Here is a 15,030-nt window from a genome sequence, read left to right as displayed (position 1 = left end):
TCTTAATCATTCACGCCGTGGAACTAATCTATAAAAAGAGATTCTACTATGAATTATGTATCTTATCATGTATTGCACACAATCTATCATCTTTTTGACTTTTTATTTTTCTGTCCAGACCTACCATCCTCTGTTGGTCTTTTCTTAACTATATTTCTAATCAATTTCTCGTCTTCAATAAGTTTATAACTTCCCAATGTCTCTTTCAAGGTCTTTTCAACATCTAAGCAATTTTTCAAAGATTGATATTCTGACTTAAGAACCGCTTCAGCCATTGCTTTTCTCCCAACATCCATAGACTTTCCAAATGGTTCAGAAGCAACCCTTGGATATTCTGACAATCTTTCTTCGATTGTTTCCTTATAATTCTCTACAAATCCATTAGTCAATCTCTTGGATTCAACCAATTGGTAGCATTTCTTGAAGATACGTTTGTAGATATCCGAGTTGTTCAATTCGGATCTATTGGTTTGGAAAACAATAGTGAGGATTTGAATAAGGAAGACAAATTCCATAATCACTTCATGGGACTTAAAACAATCATATGAATCAAGTACAATCTCAGCGACTTCATCATCATTCTCTACATCCTCTTCTTGGCTCTGTTTGGAAGCTTTGGAAATATCAGTTAGGATTTCATTAATGAATGAGTCAGATATTTCATACTTTTTAATAAAATGAGCCTTGATTGTCAAGAGTGGAATCTCGCCAAAATCGAATTTTGATCCGCTTGGTTCCACATATCCGTATCGTCTCAAGATTTCACTGTTGGGATGATCAGAATACGTGTTATAAATCTGTTCGCCTTTCTTAATGGTTTTGATACTGGTCATGATTAGATCAGTGGGGCTGTAAGTCAATACCGCATTATTGAGGTTCGTATCGGCGTTTAGTGTGTCTGCTAGGGGTACCATTGACTTGAAGTATCCATCTTTAAGTATATTTCCGTCGACTTGTTCTTCATCTAAATCTGCCTCGTCTTCATTATCACTATCGGTTGCATCTGGCAGTTCGACATCAAACGAATATGACATAATAATAGCTGCTACTTTCTCGTAGACGTCCAACGCGACATCTTTTAATTCAACAATACCCAATTCTTGTACAATCGATTGTATTTTAGCAAACAAGTCATATCCCAGCTTTTTTCCAACTCTTTGCAAAATCAAGCTAGGTTTCAAATATTCTAATTCTTCGTCCATCCAGAAAACCAATTGATCGAACTGATAGTTCTCTTCATCGTTAATAGGTAACACGTCCAAATATTCGGACCATTTACTGGCTTTGCCTATACATTTCCATTCGTACAAAAGGATGATTATAAGTGAATGCCAATGGTCTAGCTTGAGTAGCTTCTCATATAGATCAGGATATGTCTTTATCAACGCGTTATTGGCGACATTGATTAGAATGTTCCGGGGAATTGTGAAAAGGGTTTCATCAAGTTTAATGTCCTGAACTGCGATTAAACCTCTTCCTTGGTTGATTGAACGAAGATCGGTGATTTGAACTTTGGGAGAAACATGGACATGGTTAGATTGTAGCCATGATATGAATTTCTCAGTACGATTGGAAAAGTCGTCGGTCATGATGGGCATCAGTATAATAATAATAGAAACACAAATTTCATGGAGTGAAAAATGTAGAAATCAATGCTCATCGCAACTCTATTTTTCACTGTGAGAAACTGACATTCAAAACGCCAGTAGAAAACTATTTAATAGTTCATTTGTATAGTACAACTGACCTTTTCCAGTTGGGACTGGTGAGATAAGAAAATACCTTACAGAACAAAGATATAAAAATAATAACCATATCTAAAAAGCTAAATAAACACTATAAAATGACTTTAAGTTGCTCTCTTGGGCATACATTCAGTCTCGCCAATACACTTAATATATATCCGACTAGGAGCCCTCAGACTCTCACTCTCAGAAAGCCTTCTCCTTCTCATATAATTATCGTCACTAGTTGCAACCGCAATCAATTCATCCCCTTTGCTCAAGCCAATCTTCACCACACTTTCAGGCTCACCCTCGTGTGATAAGAATTTGGGATATTGCCTCATTCGTTTCTTTTTGTCACAATCCCATAAACACACAGTACCGTCCGACCCCGCGGTGAATAGAGTACTGGTGTATGTCTTGTGGAATGCTATTGAGTTGACAGGATAGACCAAATCGGCACCTGTGAAGCTATCTTGGTGTCTATGACATTTGAATGTGAATCGTTTATTTTGTTGAACTTCTGGAGATGAATCAAAGTATTCAATCAGGACTCGACCATCGATGGTAGATAGAGCGAATCCTTGATTATTGGGGAAAGTTTTCAAATCTTTGACTTGATATTTTAGACCGACTTCACGAGTTTCCATAGCTTGATGTAAGTTTCTGAAATCGTAGATCTCGATCTTGTTGGCATTCATTGCACATGTTATGAACTTATCCGATGTGTCCATGGCTGTTATTTTTTGTCTGGGGGAGGTTGATGGGATGACTTGGATAGGTTTCACTTGTCTTGGATCAAGGAGTTGTAATTTCCCATTGAAGGAACTACATGCAATTGCATTGAGGGGTTCTACATTACATATATTATTAATTCCTCCACCGATTTCATCATTCAGTGCTTCACTTGCAATATTGGAACCTAGTTTCATATTCTCAAAATCTAAAATTCGTACAGTTCCATCTAATACTCCAGCAAAAGTTTGATTCAATGGGGTGTATAACAAACATAAAGGAGTATCGTCAGTTTTTATTATAGCTACTGGGTCCTTAGTGGGTGGTTCATGTGGTTCTAAGAAGTTTTTACAATCATATAACAAAATTTCATTATCCCAAGTACTAACTGCCAATTGATTAAATGGTGAGAATTTAATATCCGAAATTATATCCAAACTTTTGGTATGTGAGTCTAATTCAACAAAGTGATTAGCAATTGTCATTTTAGGTTGTTTAATCTTTTTCTTTTACTTTCTTGTGTGTTAATAGTAAAAAGGTAGATATTTATTATGGTGTCATTTAATTTAAATGAGATGATGGTGTGATTTGATTTATTATCCTCCAACCAAAAAAAAGGGAGGTCATTTGTGTGGGGGATGTGTCACGTGATTCAAATAGGTCACCAAGTGGTTCTGAAAGAACCTTCACAATTATCAAGCGTACGTTGACTTAATTGAAGCGATTAATCCTTATTACTTATTCTTGATATTCAATTTAACAATTTCTCCTGGATCTTGATCGGGTTCAACCCATTTAAAATTCTCACCATGGGTTCTCCAATACTCTAAAAACAACAACTCATCAGATAAATCACACAAGGCCATTTTTCGCTTGTTTAATTCTTGTTTAAAGAATAGCTGTAATTGTTTTACATCTTCATCTGGTTGATTGTTGCTATCTTGATTATTCAAAGCTATTAATTCATTGGATTCATTTGGCATTTCCAAAATGTAATCATTCGTAGTAAACATTTTCAAATTCAGCAAGTCCCGTACTTTGGAATGATGATAGTTTCGGACATTTACTTCATTGTGTTCTTCTAAATGTGTAATTATCTTATTGACGGCAATTAGTTCCTGTTGATGTAAATACTTATAAAGTTGTGATATATACTTCCTCCAACTTACCCTGCCAACCACTTGAATCAATTGTATTCCATATAAGCCATAAACCACTAATGATGTGGAAATTAAGTTGACACTTAACCAGACAAGTTCAGGTACAAAAGGTAAAAGTGTTGATTCAACTCCCGTCAATACAATATTTCCAATAACAAATCCTGTAATTCCTCTTAACATTCGTATTTTCTTTAATTCTTGATACTCTGGAGAATTTAGGGTTACGTCTATCAATCGGAATCCATTAAGATAATCATTCTGATCCAATATCGAATTCAATGCCGTATAGAAGACCGAGGTATCATCATCTCTATTGTGTCGTAAATTATACTTTAAATTCTCCTGTATTATTTCTATGGTTTGTTGAACATCTTTAGGTTGCGGTGGAGTGCTGATATATTGCTTAATAATCAAAGCATTAGGTATTGAATCATGTTTATACTTGTTGAATAATGTTTTATATAATTGACTTTCTAGTTCTTGGTTGTTAGGTGAAAATTGAATTCCAAGAAAGTCTTTATTTTTATTATTAGAACGAGTATAATATGTATTGTGTAACTGTAAAGTTCTATTCGCATTGATATAATCTATAAGTAATGATTGCTTATCTTTGGAGTCACATGTGTTATAAATAGTTGGGAATTTCTTTAATCGTTGAAGATATGTTTCATAATTCAATGGTTGTTTAGAGAAATATGAACTTATAGAATTCGTTGAATAAAATGATTTAAAAGCTAATCTCATAATTTATTTTTATTTTCATTTGGGGGTTATCTTATTTCAATAATAAATGGGTTGTAACAAGTCGACATAGAATACTTTACAGATGATTTGATTTGAATATTTTTTGTGTATAATCAATCGATGAGTTAGATGAAAGATTTGACATTAACATGATTTGTTGCATATTTGAGCAGATTGTGCAGCTAATGGACAAAGAGAGAGTCAAGAGAAAAAGAGACAGTTTACTTAGTCAATAATTGAAGAGGTGAAATAGGGAATACATGAAAATACTCAGATACTGACCACGGACAAATTGTAATTTGGACAAACTGAATAATCCGAAAGATATTTCGATTTTCAAGTCAATTCTTGTGAATAATCCCAAGACACGACATTTGCTTAGAAAACCTCATTATCATTTTAACGGGATATAATCGTAAATAATAACAGAACAGAAGATAGGAAGAAGAGGAAAAACCAACAGTGAAGAAAAGAAAGAAATTGGTAATTAATTAAGAAATCGAATTAATGTTATCTCTATAAATACAAAAAAGAGGAAAGATAACAATAAAACGACATTTTTGTTTTATGTCGTAGTTAAATGTCGCTTTTAATCATCTTTCCTAATTAGGAAATACAATAACAAGGAATGAGACTAGATGACAAGTCAACCATCTCTTTCTTTCTCTCATTCTCCCCCTTCATTGAATCAAGGCTAAATCACTTAACTAACTAAATAATCCTACTTTATCATTGTTCTATAGCTTAAATGAGTCCCTCGAAGGAAGAAATCCGCAGTCCCAAATCACCATCCTCTGTCAGCATCGATTCCAATGAAACTAGACTTTCAAAAGAACATTTATCATCCCCATCATTAACCAAAGCAATCCAGGAAAATCATCCCACCTTCAACAGAACCAACTCAATTAGTCCAGATGCCATTCCTGAGGATGTGGAAGGCGAGCAACAAGCCGAATGCAAAGTAGAAGAAAACATCAAATCACCAACACCGGAACAAACTATCAAAACACCTGCCCCTGACAAAGTCCCTCGACAACTCACTGATAGTCAAGATCTATTCAGTCATCTGCCAATGGTCCCATTTAGTAAAACAAATAAGAGAGAATCCGTCATGTCTTCAGTTTCTCAGTATTCTGGAAAATTGGTTGAAGATGAAACGGTAGAACTCAAAGTGCACAGACATGACAGTGAGAAAGCAAATCTACGCTATGTCCCTGGTGCGGATGATAATGGAAATGACAGTCCCCCAGTAAACCCCATCGATTCTGAACAAGTGGTGGATACCAAGGAATTAGCAAACAATGGTCTTGAAGAAGATGACGAACGTGAAATAGTAACTGACACTGAAGACCAGAGTTCAATTCGTTTAGGAAAACTCCCTACCGAGAGTAAAAAATTACTAACAAATCTAGACCCAGATAGGACTTACGATACCAAAATCGAAGGCTCTATCCCAGCCCGGTCATTAAGAAGACCCATGAGTGCGACTCCGAATCTTCCCCAGAATGAATTTGGCCTGGATTTGGTTAAGTTAGCTAAGGATGGCAAGAGAAGATCGATTCAGATAAATGACGATTTGGAAAAACTTATGCATGATGCACATTCTATTAAATCCTTAGCTGATGATTTTGATGATTCCAATCCCCATAAGAACTCGTCTCCTCCAGTTGAAGAAAAGGTTGATAAGGAAACAAACAAACAAAGCAGTACCAAACTGACACTTCCAGAGCCTGAAAATGATGTGATCGATGAATCGACTATCCGCCATTCCCTAGGAAGCAAAATTCTCAATCTTCATGCAATCGCCCCACTAAAAACAACTAAATCCAAAAGCAATCCCGAGCCATCTACTAAGAGAACATCTTCCCTGTCTCTTCCACCCCGTCCATCAATTGAAAGTATAAGACACGCTCGAGAACTTTCATCCACCCTCCAACTAAAACTGTCTACAGTCCAGAAAGAACTCCAAAGTCCCAAAATAGCCCAACAAAGCAGGTCTCAAAAGGAAAATATCAACGACGAAGATGAGTATTATGACATAGGTGACCCCCATGTTGGCGCTGTCCCTAGTAAATCAGTTAAACAATCTATCCATAGATCAGGTACTGTCATCAAGAGGAAGCATAAACGGAAATCCAAAAAGGGAACCCAAGGTGTGGGGCAATTAAAACAATTTAATTATACAACATTGATAAGTTTACTCGAAAGTATGAATGGAGCAGTTATTGGTCAGGAATTCAATCTGTTGAATATCCCTATTCGAGAAAAACAACTTCTTGAAAAGATCATTGATTCGTTATCTCGATTGACTTCGGATATGATTTTGGATGGTGAGAGATATCAGGCAGGTATACAGAGGTTAGAGAAGGCATTGAGGATTTTGGAAGGATTTCTGTAAATGCATGACGTAGATATTTGTTTATTTGTTTATTTTATGTTTATTAATTTAGAAAAAGTGAAGCTTATACTCTATTTAGATTCCAATTGTAGATATTGCATAAAACTATTTCCAATTCGATTCATGATTTCTTCGGCAATGTTAATACTAACCAAAAAATCATAATTCAATTTAACCAACACTTCATCATTCTCTTTATTTCTCAGTAAATCAAAGTCGGATATAGATTTAAATATCAATTCAAATAATTTCTTATATTTCAAGTTTCGTTGATTTAAATTATCCTTCAAACTGATCTTAATCAAATTTCGTCTTATTGTATCAAATTTATTTTGTTTGAAACTTACATTAATCACAATTCTATCCTTGACAATCTTTTTGGAACTGGTTGGGTTTGCAGAACTTAGATGAAAGATATACTGTACCGAATCCAAGCTATTGAACATAACATCGAAATTCAATTTCGGTAATCCATTTGGCAATCTGAACTTTTTCGATGAGACTAATTGTTTAATCTGGCTTATTGAGTTTATAATGGGGATTATTTCTTGGAGATAACGAATTATACCAACAATTGAAGGTGTAACCTTTGAATTTTTGTCCCTAGTTCCAATAGAAGTACTCTTCAAGTATCCGTTAATATATTGTAAAATTAATTCCACTTCCTTGGCACAGGCATTTCCCGGCATGAGTCTAATTGAATCATTGGCAGATTCGGGTAATTTAATCAATATATGTCCCAATTTTCCATCGTCCACTTTTATGGTGATATCATTAACTGAATTGTTATTTATAATCTCAATATTATTTTTACTTAATTGATCAACAATCTTGATCAATTTTCCAAATTTATTCAAGTTATTAAATAACTTTTCAAGAAGTTGATTATTTGATTCAACCCCAATCCCTCTGGTGTCATTCATAGTGGTGGCTGTTGTATTCGACAAATTGATCACATCATCTATTTGGAAATATTGTTTTGTTTCATTGATTCTTAAATTCAATTCAAGAAAATTGGCCGGGGAAGTCTTGAGGGATAAATTACGCAAGGTTCCGAATAAGCGTAATTTCATTAAACTTGTATTATGATGGTTGATTAATTTGATCTTGAGGAATAAACTAGTGGAGGAATTGTATATCGGCAACAAGTCATTGTTATTATATATCATAATAACGGATTCATAAATCAATGGTTTATCTCTTGCTGATACTGGAACTCCATCTTCACTTTTGATTATTTCATCTTCATCGACATTCTCATCTTGAGGAATACCATCAATATGAAATTTATGCAATACTGCTTCAATCTGGTTAACTTTCAAAAACTTGATATTTCTAAATTGTAATTCTTCAAGAATAACATGATCAATGATCATATTGGCACATAATGTGGATAAATTCGTAAAGAATTCATAATTTAAATATTGTGGACTAACTCCACCATTGGCCTCTTGCTCATCATCATCATCATCACCTCCTTCTTCTTCACCCATTGACAATGATTGGTCAAATTTGATTTTTTGTACCCATTGGATTTTCCATTCCCCTTTGATTGATTTTATTCTGGCTACCCACCAGAAAGTAGTTGTGGTTATTCCACTGACAAGATTAATCAAAAACCATGAAGATGATGGCCAATTTTTCCGACGATAGAATTGGATCTTGCTAATTCCTATATTTGAATTCATCGAGAGTTTATTGTTTTCATAATCATTTAGGGTTATGATATCATTATTAATCCATTCTGTTGTGAATAATTTATTATTAATCTCTTTAGTAAATACCTCTAATCTTAATTGAATCAATTGATCAATCACATAATTTATCATATCTGCTTCAGTCGTGAAGTTTTTATTGTTATTAATAATCAGTCCTGGAGGAGGTGGGGAGTTTATCTTTTTCGTGATTTGATTTTGTAAAGGTGATGGATCAATAAAATAGAAATATCCTGTTAATGGATTAATTGCAAAAATGGTTGATTTATTAGGGGACAATTTTAATAACAATTGATGACAATTAATCATGGAGATTTGCTCCCCACCGCCCGTGGCAGCGTCATTAAATCTTTCTGTTAATTTGTGATATACTTGATCCATGAGTAGTTCCGCATGTTTATTGACAACCACGTTTAAGATAAGATCGACGTTTAGGTCCTCTGGTGAATCTTCGTCATTGTCCATACTATCATCATCAATAATTGCATTTTCATAATCATTCTCATTGGTATGATGATATACTTCTTCATTATTGGCAAAGCGACTTTGAAAGATTTCATCAAATGAATTTTGTAAATCATATTTCCCATTCTTAAACCATCTATAATTTAAATTATAATTCCTATCAATTCCCAATTCTAAGAATGACTTCCAATTTCGGGAAAGATAATGTGAAGACCAATAATTTACAATAATTAAAGACTTTCCATTTTGATAATTGATCTGTATATTATTTCTCCATCTTGTATTTATCAATAATTCTTTTAGCTGTTTGGCAATAAGATATAATTTAAATGAAATGGAATATTTATGTAGTAATTCATACAAGCCTTCCAATCCTTGATTCAATAAGATTTGATTGGCAACTTTTTCCAATTTTGCATGAGAACTAGGTGGTAATCTTGTGATTATTTTATTATCTCTATGAGTTATTAATAATGTCTCTGGGTTAATTCCAAATAAGAATTTGAAATCAATAAAGTAAAATGGTGATTTATGATAATCTTTAGGATCATCAATTATTAATTCATTCCCTACAGTAATGCTAACTTGAAATTCATTTGGAACTGAGATATATACTCTTCCATCTTTTATATCATAATTATTCAAAAATCGCGTCGGTATATCCATCAATGCAAATCTTGTCATTAATGCCAAATTTAAATCCTTCAATACTTCCAAAGTTTTCTGAGGACTAATTGGACTTGATTTAATATGATTGTATGAAGGTAATTGAGGTCTCTTTTTAAATAATACTTCTAATGCTGTGAATAAATCAGAATTTGGTAATTTTGCACCACTAAAGCCATTTAAAGCATTTAATTGAAAAGTCAATTGTTCAAAATAGAATTCTTGCATTCTAAACCAATTTAATAAATCAATAAATTTACCAACATCTTTGGCATTTGCTGACCATTTAACTAAGGTATATATTTTGATAAAATCTTGTCGTAATTGAATAATTATTTCAAGAAACTTCTTCTTTCGTTCAACATCTGATTCTGAATGTGTTGTTAATGATAGATTTTCTATTAGTCTTGTTAATTGCTTGTACGCTTCTTGAGTATAATATTTAAGGACATGTGACAATGGAAGTATATTGTTGGTGATATGAGGTATTTCTGGAGGTGGCAGTAGTTGACCTTTTTTAGCAATATTACTATTATTGGTTGAATCCGATATTCCATTAGGTGTCTCCATCTTGTGCATACTATTACTTGATTATTAAACTGATGTTGTTAAGGTAGGTATATTCAAAACAAAGGACGGCTGATAAATTAAAATTACAAGGGAAAATAATACAAAAATGACAATATATGGAACAGGCTGTGTATGATGATTGTGAATGTTAATGAAAAATAAGATGGATTAGGGTCTATTTGGGTATGACTCCTTTATGATTTCGTTGGCTAATGAGGATGGTTCTGATGGTTGTCTATTTACGTTGTTAGGATAACTTTGGTTTGATTAAATTGATGTATCAATACAACTAAAAGTTATGCTTGTTGATAATGACGCCTTATTGTAGATGATGATCTATTGGTGTGTGTATGCGTGTGTCACCTTTTGATTGAAATGGAATTCAACCTTTCGATTGGTAATAAGCATATACAAACTACTGTTAACTTGTGTTGTAAGAATTAGAAGAATTTTCTGGTGGTTGTAAGAAAAAATGAAAATTCAAAAAACAGTGTGCAAGCGAGACATAGAATTAATCTTGCGACATTTTAATCTGACGACATTTATTCCTAGTTACATTTGCAACCTTGATGTAAACTTAATGCCGTATAGTAATTAGATTGAATTCATTTAGAGGTTGAATTTATAGAAACTGTTCATTATAGTCAAGTTGAATTCAAGGGAATCTTCCTATTAGTATTGTTCCATAGGCTCTTTTTTGTGCAGGATTTTTTGTTTTTTTGCAACCAGTATGAGGATATTCATCTGGTGGTAATAACTGGTTGGTGTAAGTCTTCTGCTTCTTCCCCGTTCCTCGTTATTAGCCATAATTATCTATTGAATGGTCTTGAATATACATCTACATGATTCATCCTTCTTTATTGGCATTATTAGAAAACGAAATCGTATAATTTATAGTTTCTAACAAAACATTCATAACAACTGTATTATTCTAGAATTTCTATTTATAGATAGATAGGAATATGTAAATATACCTAGTGAAAGGAACAAGCTATTTAGGTAAAAGACAAATATGTATTCTATATCAAAAGCTCTAAATTAATTAATTTAATATAAATAGAAGGAAACAATGCTATATGGGTCCATAGCAACAAGAAATGAATAAAATTTTAAAAATAGCAACGTAAACAACATTAACAATAACCATCGAAAAGGAGGGACATGTAAAAAACGTCAGTATAAAAGTCATACTGACAAATAATAATAATAACCCAAATAAAAACATTAATAAAAAGATACTAACGAATAAATAAAATAAATACAACTCTGTATATACCAACGATCCTCATCCTAAGGAACATTGACAATTCCATCCGGTAAATAATCCTTAATCCATTGGAATTCCTCTCTTTCCAACAACTGCCCACAATTGATCCTCCGATCTTTTCTAACTAAAACCACATCAACAATCGACTTCAATTGGCCAAAAATCACCTTAACTTCCGCTGGGATATTATCATCAGCTAAATATTGATGAATCCTATACCAATCCCAATCAATCATTGCTATTCTATGGGCAACATTATTCCTCGATCTTTTCCTTTTGATAACGCTAGGTGATACTTTCCCAACACATCCAGCACCAGGTGAATCCATTGGTGGTAAATCGAATGGTAACCTGTTTTCCAAGATTGAAAAGATTAATACTCCAATTGACCAAGTATCGGTTAATTTCCCATCATATTTCAATCCCATTAAGATTTCTGGAGATATGTAATCTTGGGATCCACATCTGGTTGATAACAATTGATCCTTATAGCCTAGCTTTTTGGAAAGTCCAAAATCACTGATATTTATTAATGGTGTATTCGTTAATTGATTATACTCAATTAATTGATCGATTTCTTCAGGGGTGTATAATAATAAGATATTTTCGAGTTTGATATCACGATGAACTATATCCTTTTTATGTAAAAAGGCAATGGTAACCATTATTTCACAGATGATTCGTTTCAATAAGATCCAATAACTTACATTACGTAAATGACTGCTCTGTTTATATTCCAATAAGAAATTCAATAAATTTCCACCAGGGCAATAATTCATAAATATTAATTGTTGATTATTTCTTGAAACTTGATAGATCTCTTCGTCATCTAAAGTTATAACCGGATTCTCCTCATGTTCTTCAATTAATTCTTGTTGGATTTCTTCATCGGATATATTCATGGTTATGGAATAATCAATCAACGAAGTGATACAAGGGTGATATGAAATATGACATAATAAATTCAATTCACGTCGAATAAATGCTTTGAAATTAAAAATTTGGGTTCGTGATTCAACAGGTACTGTGATTATCTTTATAGCAGCCTCGACTTCACCTTCACCTTCTTCATAGTCATCATCAAGGACAATTTCTTTCAATCTTCCAAGAACAACAGTACTAAAATTCCCGGTTCCAATTTCACGAACAAAATCAAATGTACGATTTAATCTTGGTGAATAAAACCGTCTCTGGAAATACTTGGATGATGATGGACTAATGGGTGATCCAGAAGGTGTGATTGGTGATTCAACTCCGCCATCTGTGTTTATAACAACTGTACTGGGGTTGGTTACGTTAGTGGTAGTAGTAGCCGTGCTTGAAGACGTACTTGGGATAGAGGCACTTTCTTGAAAACTAATTGGGTTGGAAATATGTCTTCTATGATTAACTCTCGAGATATTACTCTTCTCTAATAAACTATTGTTTCTTCCTAAGGGTCTATAATCAGATATAACCCTATGCGTGGGAGATGCTGCTGATGCACGTGGTGGTGGCAGCTTTGAATGCAAAATATTTCTATTTGGCGACGATAATGGCGATGCCGATGATGGTTCTTCGTCCTCAAGGTCATTATCTCTTGAAGATATGGCTAATCTAGCAGAATCTCGCAAAAGACTGGATTCATTTGCATGACTATAATTGAAAAATGATCCACTATTGACAACGGGAGTAGGTAGATGCGATATTCTATCAAAATTTATTGACGATGGACTTATGGTTGTTGTTTTTGCAAATCGAACTGGTTCTCCTAATGCTTGTGCTATTCGATGGTGATGGTTATGAAGCGAAGGTATTTCGTTATCCAGAGAAGGTACTGTTGTAGATGATGCTGGAACGTGGATTCGTAATTCTTTATTGTTCATTCGTTTAACATTTGGTGAAACTGGATTATTATATAAAGGTATTGGATGGTGATGATTATGAGTTATTGCTCCATTAGTGGGAGTTGTTGTTGTCGATGGTGGAGGTGGAGGTAGTGTTTGTTTCGAAGTCTTCATTATGTCTGTTTGTCAGTTTACTACTTTTGTAAATTTAAATAAAAATGTAAAACAAAAAAACCCCTAAACTTTTTGCAAAAATAGATTGTATGAAATGAAAATCTATTTCTATATGTGATAAGAATGATGATTATGTGATGGAAGTAAAGTATGAATGATGATGATGTACAAACAAACTATCCCCTATTTTTTTTAATTAAAAAAAAAAAAAATGACTGACTTGTCTGGGGAAAACGTTGAAGGCTTAAATGAGATGATGAGTTATGTATAATGACCAACTAGTGGAACAAAATGGAACAGATGGATAATCTTTATTTAGATGGTTAATTATTTTTCTATCTTTAACCAAATGACTCTCTAATCGTTTCTTTTTTTGCACCAAACTGAAATCGCGCAAAAATTCTGTGGAGTGTATATGTACTGTACTGGACAATGAAACTAATTTGAATTCAATTGGAACAAAAAAAAAATGACAAGTCCACTTTCTTCTTACACACGGCTAAAAAAAAGGGAAGGAAAAAACGTGACTCCGGGAAAAGGCGGAGGTGGGGACAGGGCAATTATTCTCTAATCTATTCCTATTCCTTTCTACTCCCTTGGATATTGGGCAACAAGTTCTAAAAAGATCCCCTTTTTGAAATGAAAAGTTAGTAAGAAAAAGATAACTTTTTTATTAAATGAATTTAACGAAAAAACTTGATGATGAATAAATAAATAGAGAATGAGAGAAATTTTGTTGTATTTTATAAAAAGAAAAAATGGAGAAAAATATTTATTTTTTAAATATAAATTATTTTCAATGACCCAAAAAAAAATAATACGTAAATTTAATTAATAATCAAATAAAATAAAAAAATAATTGCATACATTGTGCATAATAATACTAGAAAATATATTTTTTTAATGGTTTAAAATACGCAAAAAAAATATAATAATTAAAAATAAAACAATCTCGCAAATCAAATAAATAATTTATTAAATAAAAAGTGAATATCGCATTGTTGTTGCATGGTTATCACAATGAAAAGTATAACCATTTAAAAAAAAGATAAGATTCGTTCATTGCGTTTTGTTTTGTTTCGTCTCCCTATCTGTTCAAAATATTCAATTGGTTCCATATTGATTTGATATCAGAAAATCAATCGTTCTAAAGTTGAATTTTTATGACGAATGAAAAGTTTAATTTAAGGGGGGAAAAAGTACAAAAGTGTAAGAAAAAATGGTTTCCGAAATGAATCAAGTCCAAAAAGAAAGAATGTTTCAACCCAAATGAAACCATTGCCAACTGCTACGACCAGATACACTGCCCGCCTTCTTTATCTCTATCTAGGGGGGATTCTTTCTTAGAGCCCAAATTACTTAGACACTTAGCGCTATGTTCAATAAATAAACGCTCTTAATAGAGGAAAGGCCACGTTAGAGAGTAAATCGTATTATCTAACGAGGAAACGGGTACATTCTCCTATTTTGAAGTCATTGCTGGTGAATTGGTAACATAGCCGGGTTCCTCGAACGATTCGCTGTGACTTTTATCTTTCTTTTGAAGTCGTACTCAATGGATGGATTTGTTAACTCTATATTTTCCT

The 15,030-nt window shown here is 33.1% G+C and overlaps 6 protein-coding genes across 6 annotated transcripts; 1 reads left to right on the top strand and 5 right to left on the bottom strand. All coding sequences in view use genetic code 12, as the record gives it.

Annotated features, from left to right (window-relative positions):
- Window positions 1-86: 86 nt before the first annotated feature.
- On the bottom strand, window positions 87-1,589 carry RMS1 (ribosomal lysine N-methyltransferase; the record flags this gene model as incomplete). The annotated part of the gene is made up of 1 exon (XM_049406717.1): window positions 87-1,589. One exon carries the CDS (start codon window positions 1,587-1,589, stop codon window positions 87-89), a length of 1,503 nt encoding a protein of 500 aa, XP_049263764.1.
- Window positions 1,590-1,849: 260 nt separating this feature from the next.
- Window positions 1,850-2,944, bottom strand: BUB3 (Bub3p; the record flags this gene model as incomplete). Its single annotated transcript, XM_049406716.1, has 1 exon — window positions 1,850-2,944. One exon carries the CDS (start codon window positions 2,942-2,944, stop codon window positions 1,850-1,852), a length of 1,095 nt encoding a protein of 364 aa, XP_049263763.1.
- Window positions 2,945-3,193: 249 nt separating this feature from the next.
- On the bottom strand, window positions 3,194-4,363 carry J8A68_002914 (uncharacterized protein; the record flags this gene model as incomplete). Its single annotated transcript, XM_049406714.1, has 1 exon — window positions 3,194-4,363. The coding sequence occupies one exon, from the start codon at window positions 4,361-4,363 to the stop codon at window positions 3,194-3,196; it is 1,170 nt and encodes a 389-aa protein (XP_049263762.1).
- Window positions 4,364-5,111: 748 nt separating this feature from the next.
- Window positions 5,112-6,761, top strand: J8A68_002913 (uncharacterized protein; the record flags this gene model as incomplete). The annotated part of the gene is made up of 1 exon (XM_049406713.1): window positions 5,112-6,761. The coding sequence occupies one exon, from the start codon at window positions 5,112-5,114 to the stop codon at window positions 6,759-6,761; it is 1,650 nt and encodes a 549-aa protein (XP_049263761.1).
- Window positions 6,762-6,832: 71 nt separating this feature from the next.
- MED14 (Med14p) lies at window positions 6,833-10,186 on the bottom strand (the record flags this gene model as incomplete). Its single annotated transcript, XM_049406712.1, has 1 exon — window positions 6,833-10,186. One exon carries the CDS (start codon window positions 10,184-10,186, stop codon window positions 6,833-6,835), a length of 3,354 nt encoding a protein of 1,117 aa, XP_049263760.1.
- A 1,281-nt stretch (window positions 10,187-11,467) lies between these two features.
- On the bottom strand, window positions 11,468-13,444 carry J8A68_002911 (serine/threonine protein kinase; the record flags this gene model as incomplete). Its single annotated transcript, XM_049406711.1, has 1 exon — window positions 11,468-13,444. The coding sequence occupies one exon, from the start codon at window positions 13,442-13,444 to the stop codon at window positions 11,468-11,470; it is 1,977 nt and encodes a 658-aa protein (XP_049263759.1).
- Between the last annotated feature and the right edge of the window lie 1,586 nt (window positions 13,445-15,030).

This window comes from Hemisphaericaspora subhashii (assembly GCF_019202705.1).
Source record: "Hemisphaericaspora subhashii strain CBS 10753 chromosome Unknown scaffold48, whole genome shotgun sequence".
In the NCBI taxonomy this organism is placed as follows: domain Eukaryota; kingdom Fungi; phylum Ascomycota; class Pichiomycetes; order Serinales; family Debaryomycetaceae; genus Hemisphaericaspora; species Hemisphaericaspora subhashii.
The sequence above is the reverse complement of the archived record's forward strand: the minus strand, read 5'-3'. Positions and strand labels throughout refer to the sequence as shown.